The sequence below is a fragment of the Barbatula barbatula genome (genome assembly GCF_947034865.1).
Source record: "Barbatula barbatula genome assembly, chromosome: 13".
In the NCBI taxonomy this organism is placed as follows: Eukaryota; Metazoa; Chordata; class Actinopteri; order Cypriniformes; family Nemacheilidae; genus Barbatula; species Barbatula barbatula.
Window position 1 is genome coordinate 23,888,908 of NC_136776.1, and position 20,291 is coordinate 23,909,198.

The 20,291-nt window shown below is 44.6% G+C and overlaps 2 protein-coding genes across 2 annotated transcripts; one reads left to right on the forward strand and one right to left on the reverse strand.

The window, feature by feature from the left end:
- Positions 1 to 1,532: 1,532 nt before the first annotated feature.
- Positions 1,533 to 10,016, forward strand: lamb3 (laminin subunit beta 3). Its single transcript, XM_079472224.1, has 23 exons — positions 1,533 to 1,622; positions 1,727 to 1,774; positions 1,928 to 2,085; positions 3,152 to 3,266; positions 3,344 to 3,417; positions 3,480 to 3,671; positions 3,749 to 3,812; positions 3,975 to 4,162; positions 4,253 to 4,373; positions 4,462 to 4,650; positions 4,746 to 4,901; positions 5,795 to 5,988; positions 6,075 to 6,171; positions 6,260 to 6,632; positions 6,707 to 6,867; positions 6,968 to 7,179; positions 7,263 to 7,466; positions 7,605 to 7,749; positions 7,850 to 8,057; positions 8,154 to 8,295; positions 8,614 to 8,790; positions 8,863 to 9,016; positions 9,312 to 10,016. The coding sequence occupies exons 2-23, from the start codon at positions 1,744 to 1,746 to the stop codon at positions 9,449 to 9,451; spliced, it is 3,495 nt and encodes a 1,164-aa protein (XP_079328350.1). The 5' UTR covers positions 1,533 to 1,622; positions 1,727 to 1,743; the 3' UTR covers positions 9,452 to 10,016.
- On the reverse strand, positions 9,671 to 15,926 carry camk1ga (calcium/calmodulin-dependent protein kinase IGa). Its single transcript, XM_079472226.1, has 13 exons — positions 14,981 to 15,926; positions 14,230 to 14,328; positions 12,402 to 12,527; positions 12,235 to 12,309; positions 11,902 to 12,040; positions 11,706 to 11,829; positions 11,557 to 11,632; positions 11,372 to 11,484; positions 11,209 to 11,287; positions 11,033 to 11,120; positions 10,479 to 10,792; positions 10,300 to 10,384; positions 9,671 to 10,225 (listed from the first exon to the last, which is right to left on the reverse strand). The coding sequence occupies exons 2-12, from the start codon at positions 14,313 to 14,315 to the stop codon at positions 10,330 to 10,332; spliced, it is 1,275 nt and encodes a 424-aa protein (XP_079328352.1). The 5' UTR covers positions 14,316 to 14,328; positions 14,981 to 15,926; the 3' UTR covers positions 9,671 to 10,225; positions 10,300 to 10,329.
- Between the last annotated feature and the right edge of the window lie 4,365 nt (positions 15,927 to 20,291).

Sequence of the window (20,291 nt, forward strand, 5' to 3'; positions counted from 1 at the left end):
CACACTGATGATGAATGTTCTGACACCAAACACACCTCATGAGCGGAGGAACACGCAAACATAAGACAACAGACTTAAAACCTTAAAAATGTTTGTGTGTGTATCCGTGTTTTTATAAGGCCCCCCACACACACTTCATCTGGTTGTCATGGTGATCTGGCAGTGCTGTCGTCCGGGTGTGGCACGTCCGTCTGATTCATGGCCTCACCTCAGCCGAGACACACCCAAACACACATAAAACCACTGCCTGCAGGAGGGAGTTTTAACACACACACACGTAATGTTTAATCACACAACGTATGACCTGCTGCATTGTTTCTTCCAGACAGAATTCATTCAAAACATCCTGCCGCTCTCTTACAGAAAACATTACCGTAATAACACGGTTATACACTCTACAATCATGGTATTGTTCAGAATATTGACATGATTTCATTCAGATACTGAACAAATGACACAAAGGGTAACATTTTACACTACGGTGCCCTTTATAACGCAGTTATAAATGAATTTATACACACACACACACAGCGTAACTCACTGATCTCTCATTTCTCAACAAAACTAATTGTTGAAACACAATCTGCTACACAACAACATTTCATGTTTCTGTTGTATACCGTGATTGTTGTGTTTGGATAGTGTTGCTTGCTTTAAAATAAAAAAGTAAAACTTTACATTAACGTACCCTTTATGAAGCATTTATAAATGTGTTCATTAATGATTAATAAATCATTTATAAAAGCATCATGAAGCAGTTATAACTGCATGACTAAAAAGAAGGATTCTAACGAAATACCTGCCAAATGTGAGCAGTGTAACTCACGTGTTATAAATGCTTAATTAATGTATTTATTCATCATTTATTTGACTGGAAAGCAGATTGATAATTATCTTGATGTTGTTTGTAATATAGTCTGTCAGACTGGACACTGAAGGATGCTGTGTGGTTGTTCTTATAGCTGCTCACTATTTGACAGGTGTTTCATTGGAATCCCTTTTTAGTCATGCAGTTATAACTGCTTTATAATGTATTTGTAAATGATTTATTAATCATTAATGAACACATTTATAAATGCTTCATAAAGGACCTTAATGTAAAGCGTTACTTTTTTATTTTAAAGCAAGCAACACTTTCCAAACACAACAATCACGATATACAACAGAAACATGAAATGTTGTTGTGTAGCAGATTGTGTTTCAACAATTAGTTTTGTTGAGATATGAGAGATCAGTGAGTTACGCTGTGTGTGATGTGTGTGTGTGTGTGTGTGTGTGTGATGTGTTTGTGTGTGTGTGTGTGTGTGTGTTTGATGTGTGTGTGTGTGTGTGTGTGTGTGTGTGTGTGTGTGTTTGATGTGTGTGTGTGTGTGTGTGTGTGTGTTGAATCATGTTATTTGGTGTGAAGATTAAATTCCATCACTGTTACTGTGAGGATGTGAGTGATTCCAGTGTGTGTGTGTGTGTGTGTGTGTACAGGTTGATTCATGTTATAAAGGGTGTGACGCTGTGAGGAAGGGCGTCTCACACACACACACATGTTAAATAAAAGCCAAACACACTCAGCAGACGTCTTTGTGTTTTAACATTTCACTGAACTAGAACATTCACACTTCACACCGGTGAGTTTTTACTTTAACACTCATTCAGATGTAATATTCTGTTCAAATCTAAGTCTGTGTGTCTTTCAGTCGTGTTGCGAGTAAATTCTGCTTTATTCTCTAAGCTCAGGATATTGTCTGGATGAAGACTTGGATTGTATTTCTCACCGCAGGTTTGTTGTTTTACACAGAAAATAATATCAAATATTTGAAGTCTTATTTTGTGATGTTTTATATTATCGTGTGTGTCGTACATGGCAGCTTCGTTTCATTTCAAGTTTTCTGTTTAAAAGTGTGTTCTGATGAAGATTGTTTGTGTTGTGTAGCTGTTGCGTGTGCTGTGTGTGCCGCTCAACATGACTGCTGGCGCGGGGCGTGTTACCCGCCGTCGGGTGATCTTCTGCTGGGTAGAGAACAGAACCTCAGGGCGTCTTCTACCTGCGGTCTGATGGGTTCTGAGGTGGTCTGTACTCCTCACGCTCAGGTGAGACACACACATCATCATTCTACACACACACACTACACTACAATCTCATGAGCTGTGAACCAGCAACTCGTGCTTCACCTGACACTCGTTCATCATGAAGCGCTGCCAAATGACTGAAATACTTCACAAACCTGAATCCACCGGTCAGAACCAGACACACACAACATCATCCTGATATCTGACACATCACACACACACACACACACACACACACACACACACACACACACACAACATCATCCTGATATCTGACACATCATACACACACACACACACACACACACACACACACACAACATCATCCTGATATCTGACACATCACACACACACACACACACACACACACACACAACATCATCCTGATATCTGACACATCACACACACACACACACACACACACACAACATCATCCTGATATCTGACACATCATACACACACACACACACACACACACACACACACAACATCATCCTGATATCTGACACACACACACACACACACACACACACACTAAAGACTGATGTACTGTATGAGAGTTGGCACAATGATGGAATAACTTCACCACAGCTGCCACTACACGCGCACACACACACATACAAACACACAACACAGTCAACACACACACACACAACCAATAATACCCACACAGAACACACATAATACAACTTAAACACTAAACACTCACAAACGCACACACACTTTTACACAACACTTACAAGACACTTTCAACACACACATACACAAAAAAAGCTAATCAACACAATATACAATACACACAAAACATAATCAGCACACACACACACACAATCAACATACCCACGCACACACACACACACATTATATATATAAATATATATACACACAGACACACACAAACACAACCAATAATACAAACACAAGACACATAATAAACACACACACAAGTGTGCACACACACACTTTTACATTACACAATCAACACACACATGCAAAATACACACAAAACTCAATCAACACAATAGACAATAACACACAAACACACACACTGAAGAAACTCAACATGTCTACATCATCTCTCTCTCAGTGGAAGATGACGTGTTGTCCATGTGACTCACGTTACCCTGGGGCGTATAACGCTCACACCGTCCAGAACGTGATCTCCGGCGCCGGACCCACCCGATGGTGGCAGTCAAAGAAAGGTGAGAGACCCTCCCTCATCATCTTCTGCCCATCATCTGAAGCTGTGATGTGACTGTGTGTGTTTGTGTGATTACAGATGAGAATCCTGTGACTCTTCAGCTGGATCTGAATGGAATGTATCAGCTGGAAACTCTCTTTCTCTCTTTTAAGGTAAAGAACAGAGATGATGATGATGATGATGATGATGATGTCTAACACCTCATGTCCTGCAGGGCCCGAGACCGGACGCTCTGATCATCGAGAGAACGAGGGATTTCGGTCGCACCTGGCAACCCGTCCTGTACATGGCCACAGACTGTCCGTCTGCTTTTCCTCAGGTGGACACTTCACTTCCTCGAAGCCTCGATGACACGTACTGTTACGCCCTGCCGCCCACCGCCGACGACCCCTACAGAGATCAGAAGGTTTCAGAATCAACTTCAGTTTATACTTCACTAAACTGACAAAAGAATGAGTGATAAATGATTGTTTATCCTCTCAGGTTCATTATTATCCCGTACGTCAGTATGAAAACATTAATCTGCCGAAGGACCATAAGATTGAAGGTGAGATGTTGATTCATGATTCTCTGATTTCTTGACTCAGTGAATGATTCATTGATTCGTTTGATTCGTTTTGTTCTTAAGTGATGTTTGGTTTAACTGATCCGTAGGTGAATCTGATTCAGTTAATGATTCGTTGATTCCTTTGATTGTTTTGTTTCTCAGTGTTGTCTGGTTTTACTGGTCTGCGGGTGAATCTGACTCAGTTGGGTCCAGTGCCCAGTATGCCGGGTCGCAGTCTGAGTCAGTTTTATGCCTTGAGAGAGATGAGGGTCATCGGGTCATGCTTTTGTCACGGACACGCCAACCGCTGTCTCCCTGACAACATCGACAACTATCTGTCCAACACACAGGTACTCACAACACACACATAATAAAACACAACACGCACTTCATAAACTCAACAGCGCAATATGCCACTGTGTGTATTTGTGTGTGTGTAGGTTGGAGGATTGTGTGACTGTCAGCACAACACAGCAGGTGTGAACTGTGAGCGATGTGATGACCTCTATAATGACCTGTCGTGGAGACCGGCGGAGAGCGAGAACACACATACGTGCAAACGTACGCGCTTACACACTGAAGATCATCTTTCATGTCTGAACCGTCTTTTGTTCGTTTGTGTTCATGTGTTCTGTGCCGCCCCCTGCAGGTTGTGAATGTAATAATCACGCAGGGCGCTGTCACTTTGACCCGGTGAGATACGAGGCGACGGGTCGCAGGAGTGGAGGTGTGTGTGAAGGCTGCATGCATCACACAACAGGACCAAACTGTGAACGCTGCGTGCCAAATTACTACCCAAACCCACTGAGTAACATGCAGAGCCAGGACGCATGCCTGCGTGAGTCACACACACTACACACACACAAACAATACATAAACTCACATGACCAGAATGATGAAGGACTCTCTCTCTCTCTCTCTTTCTCTCTTCAGGTTGTCAGTGTAACTCGGCCGGCTCTCTGAACTCGGGTCAGTGTGATGCTGCGACAGGGCGTTGTGTGTGTAAAGCTCATGTGGAGGGTGAGAACTGTGACCGATGTAAAGCTGGATACTACTACCTCAACCCCAACAACCCAGACGGCTGCTCCAGTGAGTCTCATCTGATCTCTTATACTTGACCTCTCTGACCTCCGATATCTCACCTCTGACCCATAAAATCTCACTTCTGACCACTGGTATCTCACCCCCTTACAACAGAACCCTAAAATCAAACCCTGCCTCCTGAAATCTCACCCTGAACTTGAAAGCCTGACCCCTAAAATAACACCCCTGATTTCCCTAAATCGCACACTGACCCATAAAATATCACCCTGACCCCTAACATCTCACCCTGACCTCTAACATCTCAACCTAACCCCTAACATCTCACCCTGACCTCTAACATCTCAACCTGACCCCTAACATCTCACCCTGACCCCTAACATCTCACCCTGACCTCTAACATCTCAACCTGACCCCTAACATCTCACCCTGACCTCTAACATCTCACCCTGACCTCTAACATCTCAACCTGACCCCTAACAACTCACCCTGACCTCTAACATCTCAACCTGACCCCTAACATTTCACCCTGACCTCTAACATCTCAACCTGACCCCTAACATCTCACCCTGACCTCTAACATCTCAACCTGACCCCTAACAACTCACCCTGACCTCTAACATCTCAACCTGACCCCTAACATTTCACCCTGACCTCTAACATCTCAACCTGACCCCTAACATTTCACCCTGACCTCTAACATCTCAACCTGACCCCTAACATCTCACCCTGACCTCTAACATTTCAACCTGACCCCTAACATCTCACTCGTGACCCCTAAAATCTCACTCCTCACCCCTAAAATCTTACTCCTGACCCCTGACATATTACTTGTGACTCCTAAAATCTCACCTCTGACCTCATTGCTGTCTATGTCCCTCACTGAAATATAAATGTAGCTATATCTGATGGTCTGACTGTGTGTTTGTGTGTGTTGTCAGGGTGCTTGTGTAGTTCTGAGGGTGCAGTCAGCAGTGTGTGTGATCAGCTGACGGGTCAGTGTGTGTGTCGGCCTCATGTGGAGGGCCTGATGTGTGACCGCTGCGCTGCTGGGTACTGGAACCCAAAATCACCCAACGGCTGCCAACCGTGTGACTGTGACCCCACCAACTCCCGCAGCTCCACCTGCAGCCAGGTACACACACACACACTCATGTACAAACACACACTCAGACACACACAAATGTCCTCACTCGTGTCTGTCTGCTGTTTTTTGTTCAGCTCACTGGTCAGTGTCAGTGCCGTTATGGTTTCGGGGGCCGGACCTGCAGCGGTTGCCCTGACAACACATACGGGGATTCTCTTATTGGCTGCCGTCGTAAGTGTTTCCTGGCAAACAAAAACAGAACGATTCTATTAGACACGTTAATATCTCAACACATCTGTGTTCTCTCTCTGATGAACAGCGTGTGATTGCGTCCTCGAGGGCTCAGAGCCGGGCGGCTGTGATAAACGCACCGGCGCATGTCGCTGTAAGCCGGGCATAACCGGCGCCCGTTGTGACACCTGCAGACGCGGTCACTGCGCCAGTTTCCCACAATGCCCGGCGTGCCCCGACTGCTTCTTCACCCTGAACACACACCTGCAGAACCTCACGCTGTTTCTGGAGCGACTCTCCAACTATCAGATCCCTCCTGGCGGCGGAACTCCATCAGGAGAACTCAGTCAGAAGATCATAACCATACAGAACACACTCAGACAGATCCAGGACTCCATGACCGTACCGCCACCGTCCGGCAACATGCTGACTGAAGCCCTGGAGAAACTCCAAACGCTCAGGTATAACAAAACAACACAATCCGACCAAAACCTTTGATGAAACGTGTGGATTTACAAGCAACGGTTTCTTCCAGGTCTCAGGTGAAGGGTCTGAAGGAAGATATGTCACCCCGGCCGTCAGATCCGGATCTGGAGCGTCGTTTAGATGAACTGCAGGACTTACTGGCATCTATACGACTGGAGTATTTTACAAAGAGAGATGCTTTTAAAAACACAGCAGGATCCTACAACGCCAGTCAGTGTGTTATTATTTATTTTTATATCAGTGGTGACTGCTTAATGCGGCTGAGGAGAGAAAAAGTGGCCGTTCTTTTATATATTTACTGTTTTTTCAGGCACCCTCTACTCCATTCAGAAATCATACGATACGTCAACGGATGCCATTAAAAAAGCCGAAGCAGCTGAGATACCCCTGAAGAAAGCCAGTGAGATCAGAGAAAACGCCTTGAAGGATCTAAACAGACTTCAGCCGCTCAACACCAGGGATCTGCTGAAACTGAAGGAGGATCTGGCAACCCGTCCGGATCTGAGACCCGCTGCGCAGAAGGTGAGATCATGACATTCAGATTCAGTGTCAACATGTGATCATGTGTGAGAGAAGCAGTGTGTGATGAGTGTGTGTGTTGTAAGGTGTGTGGCAGCACTCGTGTGGAGCCGTGTACTCCTCAGAAGTGTAACGGTGATGTGTGTCCTCCTGCTGGAGCGCCCCCGTGTGAAGCGGAGGGGAACTGCGTCGGAGCGCTGCCCAATGCCAATAAAGCTTTACAGAACGCAGACAAAGTGAAAGACAAACTGCAGGATCTCAACGACAAGATCACAAAAGCCCTAACACAGGTACACAAACCTTCATGCACACACACACACACACAATAACTTTATAAGCACACAAACACTAAAATACACATGACATGTTACGTATTTGTGAAGCCACACTGATCGGTGTGTTAACACAACTGTTCATCTGCACAACAGATACAGGAAGCTGAAGATTCAGCCAATAAGGTAAGACTGTCCACAGACCAACTGGCCAATCAGATTAAAAAGGTGCGTGCTGATGTAGACGGAGATCTGAAGGACTCTAAAGACTTCATCAATACACTCAGAGACTTCCTGTCGGGTGAGTAACACACACACACACACACACATGCACATTACATTTTTATGCAGCTAAGGTAAAGGTCTCTCTCTCTCTCTCTCTCTCTCTCTCTCTCTCTCAGCTCCTCACTCTGATCCGGATGAGATTGAGCGTGTATGTGAGAGCGTGTTAGAAGCCAAGTTTCCTCTCAGTGTGGAGACTCTGAACCAGAAACTAAAGGAGATGCAGGACCTGGCGTCTTCTCTTCCCGACAGCAGCAGAATCCTGGAGTCCACCAAACCTGAGCTGGACAAAGCCCGGAAACTTCTGGAGGAGGCTCAGAACGCACGGTACACATCCACATCACACGTGACTCCACACACAACGACTCTACTTACAGTACATGCTTTGATATGATATTAATGTTCTTCGACATCACCTTCCAGAGACGCCGCCTTTGGCATACAGCAGGACACTGAGGGCGTGCTCAAGTCCATGGACGAAAACGACGACATTTTTAATGACCTGGAGGACAAAATCCGACAGAGTCTGGACATCGCCAAGAACGTTAAAGAGGATGTCGGAAAGGTCAGTTTGACCATTTAATACCATAGATGTGTGTACATAGAAGCCACATTCAACCACTTCAGACACATTATTGCGTCCGCCATCTTGGAAGGGTCAACGTGATAGCCGGGTAATTCATAGCGAAAATCAATGAGTTTTCTACGATGACATAACATTGCACAGCCTCTGGTTGTAAAAACTGCTGAAACACAAAACACTGTGTAAAACAAACAAACAAACATATTTCAGCCAATCAGAACACAGCAGGACAAAAAGACACAAACAAACAAACACACTTCAGAATATTCAGCACCTCTTACCATCTCGTCTCTTTCTCAGATTGAGGATACGTTAGCTCCTGCGGAGAAGGGGATTGTGGGTATTACCGAGCTGGTGGATGAGATGCGCCCCCTGCTGGACGCTTTGAAGAAAGATGTTCATACAGGAACAGGACTTGCCAATGACGCCGAGGATCAGGCCAACGCCGCTCAGGACGAGGCCGATCAGGCTGCAAAGGTACCGTTAAACATCAAACAACCTACAGTCACACAATTCAACCTTATCATTGTAACGTGTGTGTGTGTGTAGGACCTGGAAGCGTTGAAAGATGAGATCGAGAAGCTCAAACAGGCAGCGGCGGAGAATACTGATATAGGTGAAGTTGGAGATCGTCTGACGAAACTTGGGGAGGAGGCGTCTTCACTCACCTCAGAAACTGCAAACATCACCACATCTCTGAGAGGTAACGCACACACTCAAAATCATGTCATGCACACGCACGTCTGTAATACGTCTGCTAAAGATCTGGAGGTCTGTAAAACATCTGCTGTGTTAAAACATCTGCTAAACATCTTAGAAAGAGCTGTTGTACATCCATTCTATATCATAAACATCTTACAGACATCTTCTAGACGACTATATGACATCAGACGCATTGCAGATCAGCAAACTATGTATTGCAGATGTAAATCAAATAGACGTGTTTGCTATGGAGGTGTGTCCGTGTGAGGGAGTAATTGTGTGTTTGTGTTTGTCAGATAAAGAAGCGGCGATACGGCAGGCCACAGAAAAGCTCGAGGAGAAAGCCATGACACTGAGCGGCCTGGAAGACAAAGTGAAGGAACTCAGAGATGACATTCGGCAGAAAGTCAGACAACTTAGCTTGTGTCAGGGCTGATGTCATCACACACACACTGATGTTTTGTTATTTGTCGAACCTTTGATAAACATATTATCGGCTCTATACTGTTTACACAATAATGTCTAATAAACTATTCTAGAGATGTAAAATTGTGAAGGGTTTGGTGCATTGTGGGATTGCTCTGCTGGTGTCTGCACATTGTGTCTGGAAATGAATCTATAGAAGCATTTAGAAGAGCAAATCAAACCTCCAGTAGACAGTAAATCATTTTTATTATTTGACATTTTAATTCACACAGATAAACATCAGCGTATGTATTTAATCCAAAGACACTCCTCAAGCCCATAAACCAGCTGCTTATATGTGTTACAATCATCACATGTGACATATAAACGTCATGAGACTAGAACAGTGAGTGAGGTCAAATTAATCTGTTTTTCTGTCACATTGTTTACGTGTCTGATTGAAATACTTTGCTGCAGCAATTTACAGTAGAACTGTGACAAATCGTCCGACCTATACCCATGATGCACCACCATCAGCTCATGGCATTAATATGACTACTGTACACAAATAAACAAACATCAGATGACAATGATGTAATAAATGAGCAGATGGTCTCCATACAGTCTCACCATGAATTCCTCATCACACTTCAAAGTAAACATTTAATAGAAATGGTGTATGTTTGCGTGTGAGGGAGTGTGTGTGGTTGGCACTTGTGTAACTCTGAATTTAAGTTGTGAAATGACACCCAAAGAAACAAATCACACACACACACGCATAAGCATCCATCAGCAGAAGTCTGACCTGAAGAGAGAGAGAAGAATGAGATCATTTAACACATTCATTCCTTCAAAATTGCACTCTGAGCATCTACTCACTTCATTTGACTGACAGCTGTCAATCAAGGATTACATCATAGAGCAGACTCCGGTCTGAAGGGACTGGCTCCGCCCATCCATAGCACTGAGACACACAGACACAGATGAGTTGTTCAGGCTTCATGTTTAGTAAACTGAGAAGGTAGCTGTCTATGTAGACAGGAAGTGAGTCATTGTACCTGTTAGCAGTGCGGGGCAGGTCAGATTCGGAGCGATACGTGTGTTGTCCCGTCTCAGTGATGACCAGCGCATGCATCGGCTCGCTGTTACACGCCTTCAACGGGCCACGCCCCCTGCTGACATCACACTGAGGCGACAGGCTCATGTGACTGCACGAAGGGTTCCCATTGGTGTCCAGCTCATCAGAGGGTGTGTCCAGAGACGAGACGTCCAGCACCTCGATCAGCGGCATCTGTGTGGGGACAGCAGGGTCCGCGTGAGCCGCCTTGAGCCGCTGCATGTGATGAACTGCCACTGTCGCATTAATGACTCGCTGGAACACACAAAATCAGTTGTAAGAACATTAACGTTGTGCTGACATTACAAGTAAGTCATGAAATATGATTTCTGTATGTGTTTAAACTGTCCATAACAATGTAAGTTGTTCTTTACCACAAAACGTTCAGAGAACTTCTGTAAGTCAAGATTGTTTTTAAAGATTTCAGTGATTACAAAACGTTCATGACAAGTTGAACGTTACAAAGAGAGGGAACTACAGACAGATCTCTCTCACCTTCCATTTGGATCTGGTGAAGTTCTTCTGGATCTGCTCACAGACGGACTGATAGATGTTGTTATTCTGAGCCGTGTTTCCTATAATCCTAAACACAGGACCAGCGGTTCATTCAACACTTGAATCCATTTATTCATCACATCATGTAAAGAATGACTCTATGAGTTGTTCCTCACCACGGATGATTGAGCGCTTCATCAGTGGTGAAACGATTACTGGGTCTTTTCTCCAGCATGTGACGTATGAAGTCCTTCGCTACAGAAACAAACACAGAATTTATTCTGGAATCAAACATATGCTCTCATGAGACATCACTAGTGACGTCCTGACCCGGCTCACCTGACTCGGAGATGTCGTCCCAGTACGGCGAGTGAAACGCATACTCCGCCTTCATGATTTTAGAGAACAGCTTGGTTTCATTCTCCTCGTAGAACGGAGGATATCCACACAACCTAAATAAAGTGCGTGTGTAAGTGAACATGCGAGCGTCTGTCGGCTCACAGGAGAAACTGTGCGACACTTACAACACGTATGTGATGACTCCTATAGACCAGCAGTCCACAGCTTTACTGTACGGCTTCTGAGCCAGAACCTCCGGAGCTGAAAACACACATCACGTCAAACATCAGGACTGAACACACGTGATGTGTGGCGTGTGATTGTGTGGTCGTACCGACATATCCCGGCGTTCCACATGCGGTGGACATCACGTCATGATCAGACATCTTAGACAGACCAAAGTCACTGACCATGATCTTCGCGTTTTCCTCCGGACTGTAGTACAGCAGATTCTCCGGCTGCACACAAACACACACACATCTCAGTAATAGAACCTGTGTGTGTCTGTGTGTGATTGTGTGTATTCTGACCTTCAGGTCTCTGTGGACGATGTTGTTCTGATGCAGGTATGACACGGCCTCCAGGACCTGTTTGATCACAAGGCTGGCGTCTTTTTCAGTGTAAACACCTCGATCCAGTATACGATCAAACAGCTCACCACCTGAGACCCTTCACAAACACACACACACGCACACAATTCAATACACACTACACAAGATCTGCATCTTCTGTGAATATATATTGAAGATGTTGGTTGTACATTTGTTTGCGTTCTATGTTTTCTGTTCTAATGTGTAGTGATAAAACTGAAACAGGAAGTGCTTCAGGACCAGTGTTGTGTTGAGACATCCTCAGACACTCACAGCTCCATGACCAGGTAATAGTGAGTCCGGCTTTCATAGAAATCCACCAGTCCCACCACATTACTGTGCTTTATCCTGAGAGAGAGAGATGAAATCAAATCTACAGGTGTTTGTTTTGGTTTTGGGTGTTGATGGTCTGTAGTGTTTACGTCTGTGGTGCGTCTCACCTCCTCAGAACTTTGATCTCGTTCTCCAGGTTGGAGTTGTGCAGCTGTTTTTTCTTCACACACTTCAGGGCGTAAAAGTTGCCTGTCTGTCTCTCTCTCACCAGAAACACTTCAGAAAACGAACCCCTGCAATGAACAAGCAACATTCATGAACAACAACACAAACATAACACACAACTGATCCTCGCTGACAATATCTACAGATGATCAGTGCAACATATAGTGTGTGTATGTGTGTGTGTGCGTGTGCATGCGTGTTTGCTTGCTTATGTGTGCTGTGTGCATGTGTGTTTGCATGTGTGTGTGTGTGTGTGGGTGTGTGTGTGTGTGTGTGTGTGAGTGTGTGTGTGTGTGTGTGTGTGCGTGCGTGCGTGCGGGTTTGCTTGCTTTTGTGTGCTGTGTGCATGTGTGTTTGCATGCGTGGGTGTTTGCATGCATGTGATGTGTGTGTGTGTGCATGCGTGTTTGCTTGCGTATGTGTGCTGTATGCATGTGTGTTTGCATGCGTGTGTGTGTGCGTGCGTGTTTGCTTGCGTATGTGTGCTGTGTGCATGTGTGTTTGCATGCGTGTGTGTGTGCGTGCGTGTTTGCTTGCGTATGTGTGCTGTGTGCATGTGTGTTGCTTGCGTGTGTGTTTGCATGCATGTGATGTGTGTGTGTTCATGCGTGTGTGTGCATGCGTGTTTGCTTGCGTATGTGTGCTGTGTGCATGTGTGTTTGCATGCGTGTGTGTGTGTGTGTGTGTGTGTGTGCATGCGTGTTTGCTTGCGTATGTGTGCTGTGTGCATGTGTGTTTGCATGCGTGTGTGTGTGTGTGTGTGTGTGTGTGTGTGTGCATGCGTGTTTGCTTGCGTATGTGTGCTGTGTGCATGTGTGTTTGCATGCGTGTGTGTGTGTGCTGCGTGCACGTGTGTTTGCATGCGTGTGTGTGTGTGTGCTGCGTGCACGTGTGTTTGCATGCGTGTGTGTGTGCGCATGTGCGCGTTATATAAGTAAGCACTCACGTCTAATTACCCACAATTCCTTTGATCCCGGCTCTATCACAACACCTTGAGCCTGTGAAAGCCTTTGAAATCAGTCACTTAAACTCCATTACAGTGCAGTCAAACACTCGAGTTTGAGTTCAATGTTTGTAGTGTGCACTACGAGGTCGATTGTGACATCATCAGTATCTATACTGCACATCAGAGATGATCACACATCTGAAGATTTATTCAGTAACATTTAACTTCTGCTAACACACACACACACTAATCCTTTAATGGACTGGTGTCTGGATGTTCTCCGCTGTCCCTGTTCTCATTGATCAGATGATTGACAGCTGTCACAAACTCACATGATCTGACAAACAATCATAAGAAAACTCAAATAACAAATAATCTCTCAATAAAATCTTCAGTTTGTTCTCAATAACAGCAAACAGATGAACAGCTTCATTGATCAAAATGGCTCTTAATCCTTTAATCGGTCTCATGTGTGTGTAATCCAATAACAGCGATCAGTTGGAGATAAAGCACCTTCATTTATCACTGTCCTGATTCTGACTCAGCAAACACCTCCACAATGTCTCATTGGTTGTCATCAGGACCAAATCAACATTCCACTTTCATATGAACACGTGTGCATGTTTAGATCATCTCACTTTACACTCACAATCATCTCAACTCATCCCCGCAAACACACAACATTCCCCAAACGTTCCTGCACAACTAAAAACAATCACCGCAAAATAACATTCTGGTAGCCAATAACTAACACTCTCTCTTGATGATACTGTGGGGTATTGAAATCTAAATCTGAGCAGGATTTGAGATGCTTTCATACTCACGAGCCGAGCACTTCTTTGAAATCAAAGATGTCTTTGATGTTGTCGGTCATTTTCTTCCAGCTGCACTGAAGCTCTTTGCGACCCATCACGGCTCAGATTCTGACACAAACACACACACAGTTTTATAAACCCAGAGAAGTCACATTACTCAAAGGTTTTGAGTTTCAGAGGTTCTTGGTTCAAGTAAGCAGAACTTTCATATTTTTATGTATATTCAATGAAATAAGTCTCAAATATTTAATTTGTCCTTCTTAAGTAGACAAAACTTAAAAATAGGTATGTGATTCAATAACTTAAAATATTGAAGTAACTAGAACTTTTTAATAAAATGAAGTTTACATTTCTTAATCTATTAGATTATTTTGCGCATTTGGGTTTACGTGCTCTTATTATATAAACATGAAGGTTACAGGTGGTCACAGACTCAGATCAGTTTCAATCTGACGGTGGATCTGTGATCTCTGTATGTAGGTTACTGCAGTTAAAACACATCACATCATTCACATTCTGAGTGATATAAAACATCATGTTTGCACATTTAATTCAACTTCTGTGCAACTTTATATACTGTAATAAAGTTCTTTGCCTTTAATGTTAAGAGTTATTTTAGTCTTAATGTAAATGTTTCATCAGTTATCAATGGTCTATAAACCACAGAGTTGACAGATTTTTGAGTTGTTTTACTCAATACAAACATTACAAACACATATATAAACATATCTGAGAGGAGATGAGAGGAGTTTGTTCTTACCTGGATCAGATGTAATGAGAGAGAACTGCAGATCTGCGCTGAACATCCTCACACGAGCCTCAGGAGCCTGCGCGGGGGCGGGGCTTAACCCTGTGACATCATCATCTCAATAACATGCTTAACTGTCTAATATTCGTCAGATGTTGAACTCATCAGAATAAACCTGCACATTAACATTCACGCATACTTCTTTGAAAGGTTTTCTTTTCATTGTTGGAGAATAAATGAACAGTAAATGAAAAGAACATCAGCTGTACAGAACACAACCTCAATGTTTTTAAACGCAAAACAAAGATTTTGATATAAATGTGAGACATCAGTTTATGGTTTGTGTGATGTTTACATTCATGCGTGTGTCTCACATGGCAGCACATGGCTAAACACGGCTCATCATGTGTTACCTGTGATCACATCCCATAATCATTACATTACATAAGTCATGAGCTCAACATCTGCTGCTTACAAACATTTATACAATATACATTTACTTCATACCAAAACAATTCAAACATACTTTCATTGAGGTTTAAAGGATATATATAATGTGGGAAAAGTAAATGCATACCAAACTATTATAGTACATATTTATTTTGTAAATTGCAAATTTGGATTTATGACATATCGCTTATTGCTCCCTGAACTCTGTGTAGGTCGCTTTGGATAAATGACTCAATGTAAATGTAAGTGTAGGATTCTAAGTATCGTCGGTCAATTAAATGTGTGTGTGTGTATGTGAGAGTGCGTGCGTGTGTGTGTGTGTGTGTGTGTGCATGTGTGTGTCGGGGGGTGCGTGTGTGTGTGTGTGTTTGAGAGAGTGTGGGTGTGGGTGTGTGTGTGTGTGTGTTTGAGAGAGAGTGTGTGTGTGTGTGTGTGTGTGTGTGTGTGTGTGTTTGTGTGAGAGAGTGTGTGTGCGTGTGTGTGTGTGTCTGCTGTTGTCAGCTGATTCTAATCCAGTTTCTGAAAAGCGAAGAGCTCTTCCTGATCCTTTTTTATCATTCTAAACTGTGTTTGTTGTTCAGAACAGACACACATCTTAAACTGAATCTGACTGTATAATCCACTTGTTTCAGTTTGTGTTTGAGTCTCTCGCCATTAACACACACACCGTCTTCAACGACACAGTCCACTTAAAAATGAACCTTCTCTCATCAAACCTGTCTGACTTTCTTTCATCTCATTATTACTATCTCTATATTTATTGGACTCAGTGTTTTGTGTAAAGCTAGACAGTTTTCTTTCATTCTCAGAACTGTAAGAGCGGAGGTCAGAACCACAGAGCCGTCAGTGCGATGAGACAGAAGACGAGTGGCAATATTCTGATGCTCCAGACCAGCAGATGGCGCTGATGTGACGCCACACATCTGTAAACAACGCACAGTTACTCATCACTCTTGATCTGTAGCTGTGTCCCAAATGACATACTGTGCCCTTAAACTATGCATGTATGAATTTTACAAGTGTAGCGTCGTCCCTAATGGAATACTTTACGGTTTTATCAGAATCAGACGAGCGCAAATAACAATTGTATCCAACGGCACAATGCGTGTGAATAAAAATAAATGTATACATTGATAATTTAATATAGTTTCGTTTGTTTTAGTCATCATCAGATTAAAGCGTTGTCACTCTGCGGGAGAGTTTTGCTGGAGCAGCGTCGATGGCTCCGCCTCCTTTCCGCAGAAAAGCGAATGCTCACCCAGACCTGCCTCGTGTAGCCACACCCCCACAGATCTACATCAGCTCGTGGTATGATCTGACCCAAATGTAAACACAAGTAAGGTGGGCGTACCTGTCTGTACAATTGCTCTGTGACCTGATGTTCCAAATATGGTCAGAGGCGTAACATTTCCCCCACACGCAGCAGTATTCCACCAATCACTACGCACTGGTTAACTGGCCAATCACAGCACACCTCGCTTTTCAGAGCCATGAGCTTTGTAAAATATATGGGCGTTTCAGAGAGGCGGAGCAAAGAGGAGATACAAACATGTGGAAAATACAGCGTTTCTGAATATATTGGATTACATCTAAAACAATCAATTTTTCATTAGCTGTTTATTTGTTTTAGCCATGTCATATGACCCCTTTAGTGCGTGAAGTGTCCACTGTGCATCATCCGGGTTCTTAAACTTCACTTCATTTTTGAGAATTTTCAGTGTGAACGCACCACTCACACTATTTATACTATAAAGTGGATAAGTGCCGATTTGGGACACACCTATTGACATCTGTTATGATGAACACATGAATGAATGGCGACATACGGTTCAGAGCTGGATGTGAGTGATGGCTCCTCCCCTCTCCCTGACTCCTCCCCCTCATGTGAACTCTCTTTAAGCTCCGCCGGAGTTGAACGACGGTAACGGCATGAACCGGGAGTCATACTGATGACAATAAGACCTTCAGAATGAAATGCACCGTAACGTGTGTTGATTGTGTGATTGTCTGTCTGTTACCATGGAAACACTGCACTGTCAGCATCATCGTCATAATCATCATCCTGCTTTAGGCCGGAGTCCTGAGCAGGGAGGTCAAAGGTCAGGGTACTCTTAATAGAATCCGATCGCATCATTTCCTGTCTGAGACACATAATAACGTCTTTAATGCAGTGAATAAAGTATGAAAAACACATCTCACTTACATCAAGAAAAAAAATATAAACTCAAATCTCTATAGTTAGTTAATAAACATACAATCTACAAATAATACATTGCTTTCGAAAGAGTAAATGAATGTAAACTTACAATGGTGGATTGATCATTTCTATACATACTTGAAGTCTTCACATGTGGGACAGAAGTTCATAAAAAACACAAAAGTAAATCAGTGATAAGCAGTAGGTGTTCTACCTCTGTTTTGGCACACAAGGTCTTCTGTCAGACTCCTCGCTGTTTTTTGTGCTCTGCAGAAACACAGTTTCTAGATCCCTCATCTACAAAGACCAACAAGCACTGACTGAGATGCCGAATGTGAAGAACTCTGTGATGAAATGTGATGTCGATGTTCACACCTCAGCTGGAGTCGGCAGTAAAGTGACGCTCACTCTTCTGCGTGTGCTCTACAGCATCAACACGGCTTCAGTCAACAAAGACAGTATTTAAATGTGCTATCTGTTTAAATATAGAGTTGGTTACCTGTTGAGATAGTCTGAAAGCCTCTCGGTCATCTGTTTGAGAAGAGACAGCCGCATTCAGATTGACGTAATGATCTGGAATGACCTGTAGGGGGCAGCACTGACCTGTAGAGTCACTGTGTAATCTGCCCTTTCTTCTGTGAAGAAGTTTCCTGACCTCCAGCAGCTCCTCACTGTCTGTCACGTGACGTCTCTTCAGAAGCTCAACGTGTGCAGACATCACATCTGCTGCGTGACTCACACGTGCTTCCTAATACATACATTGACAATACAATACATTGACCTGAGGTGTGAAGTCTCTGATGTGAGGTCTGTGACGTGAGGTCTTTGGCATGATGTCTCTTGTGTGAGGTCTGTGGGGCGATGAATGATGTGTGAGGTCTTTGACATGAAATATAGAGTGTGAAGTCTGTGTGGAGTGTGAAGGCGTGAGGTCTGTGGTGTGAGAGCTGTGGGGCGATTCTCTGGTTTGAGGTCTGTGGCATGAGGTCTACAGTGTGAGGTCTCTGGGGCGATGTCTGATATGTGAGGTCTGTGACGTCAGGTCTACAGTGTGAGGTCTCTGGTATGAGATCTGTGGGGCGATTCTCTGGTTTGAGGTCTGTGGCATGAAGTCTACAGTGTGAGGTCTCTGGGGCGATGTCTGATATGTGAGGTCTGTGACGTGAGGTCTACAGTGTGAGGTCTCTGGTATAAGATCTGTGGGGCGATTCTCTGGTTTGAGGTCTGTGGCATGAGGTCTATAGTGTGAGGTCTCTGGGGCGATGTCTGATATGTGAGGTCTGTGACGTGAGGTCTACAGTGTGAGGTCTGTGGTGTGAGAGCTGTGGGGCGATTCTCTGGTTTGAGGTCTGTGGCATGAGGTCTACAGTGTGAGGTCTCTGGGGCGATGTCTGATATGTGAGGTCTGTGACGTGAGGTCTACAGTGTGAGGTCTCTGGTATGAGATCTGTGGGGCGATTCTCTGGTTTGAGGTCTGTGGCATGAGGTCTACAGTGTGAGGTCTCTGGGGCGATGTCTGATATGTGAGGTCTGTGACGTCAGGTCTACAGTGTGAGGTCTCTGGTATGAGATCTGTGGGGCGATTCTCTGGTTTGAGGTCTGTGGCATGAAGTCTACAGTGTGAGGTCTCTGGGGCGATGTCTGATATGTGAGGTCTGTGACGTGAGGTCTACAGTGTGAGGTCTCTGGTATAAGATCTGTGGGGCGATTCTCTGGTTTGAGGTCTGTGGCATGAGGTCTACAGTGTGAGGTCTCTGGGGCGATGTCTGATATGTGAGGTCTGTGACGTGAGGTCTACAGTGTGAGGTCTGTGGTGTGAGAGCTGTGGGGCGATTCTCTGGTTTGAGGTCTGTGGCATGAGGTCTACAGTGTGAGGTCTCTGGGGCGATGTCTGATATGTGAGGTCTGTGACGTGAGGTCTACAGTGTGAGGTCTGTGGTGTGAGAGCTGTGGGGCGATTCTCTGGTTTGAGGTCTGTGGCATGAGGTCTACAGTGTGAGGTCTCTGGGGCGATGCCTGATATGTGAGGTCTGTGACGTGAGGTCTACAGTGTGAGGTCTGTGGTGTGAGAGCTGTGGGGCGATTCTCTGGTTTGAGGTCTGTGGCATGAGGTCTACAGTGTGAGGTCTCTGGGGCGATGTCTGATATGTGAGGTCTGTGACGTGAGGTCTACAGTGTGAGGTCTCTGGTATAAGATCTGTGGGGCGATTCTCTGGTTTGAGGTCCGTGGCATGAGGTCTACAGTGTGAGGTCTCTGGGGCGATGTCTGATATGTGAGGTCTGTGACGTGAGGTCTACAGTGTGAGGTCTCTGGTATGAGATCTGTGGGGCGATTCTCTGGTTTGAGGTCTGTGGCATGAGGTCTACAGTGTGAGGTCTCTGGGGCGATGTCTGATATGTGAGGTCTGTGACGTGAGGTCTACAGTGTGAGGTCTCTGGTATAAGATCTGTGGGGCGATTCTCTGGTTTGAGGTCCGTGGCATGAGGTCTACAGTGTGAGGTCTCTGGGGCGATGTCTGATATGTGAGGTCTGTGACGTGAGGTCTACAGTGTGAGGTCTCTGGTATGAGATCTGTGAGGCGATTCTCTGGTTTGAGGTCTGTGGCATGAGGTCTACAGTGTGAGGTCTCTGGGGCGATGTCTGATATGTGAGGTCTGTGACGTGAGGTCTACAGT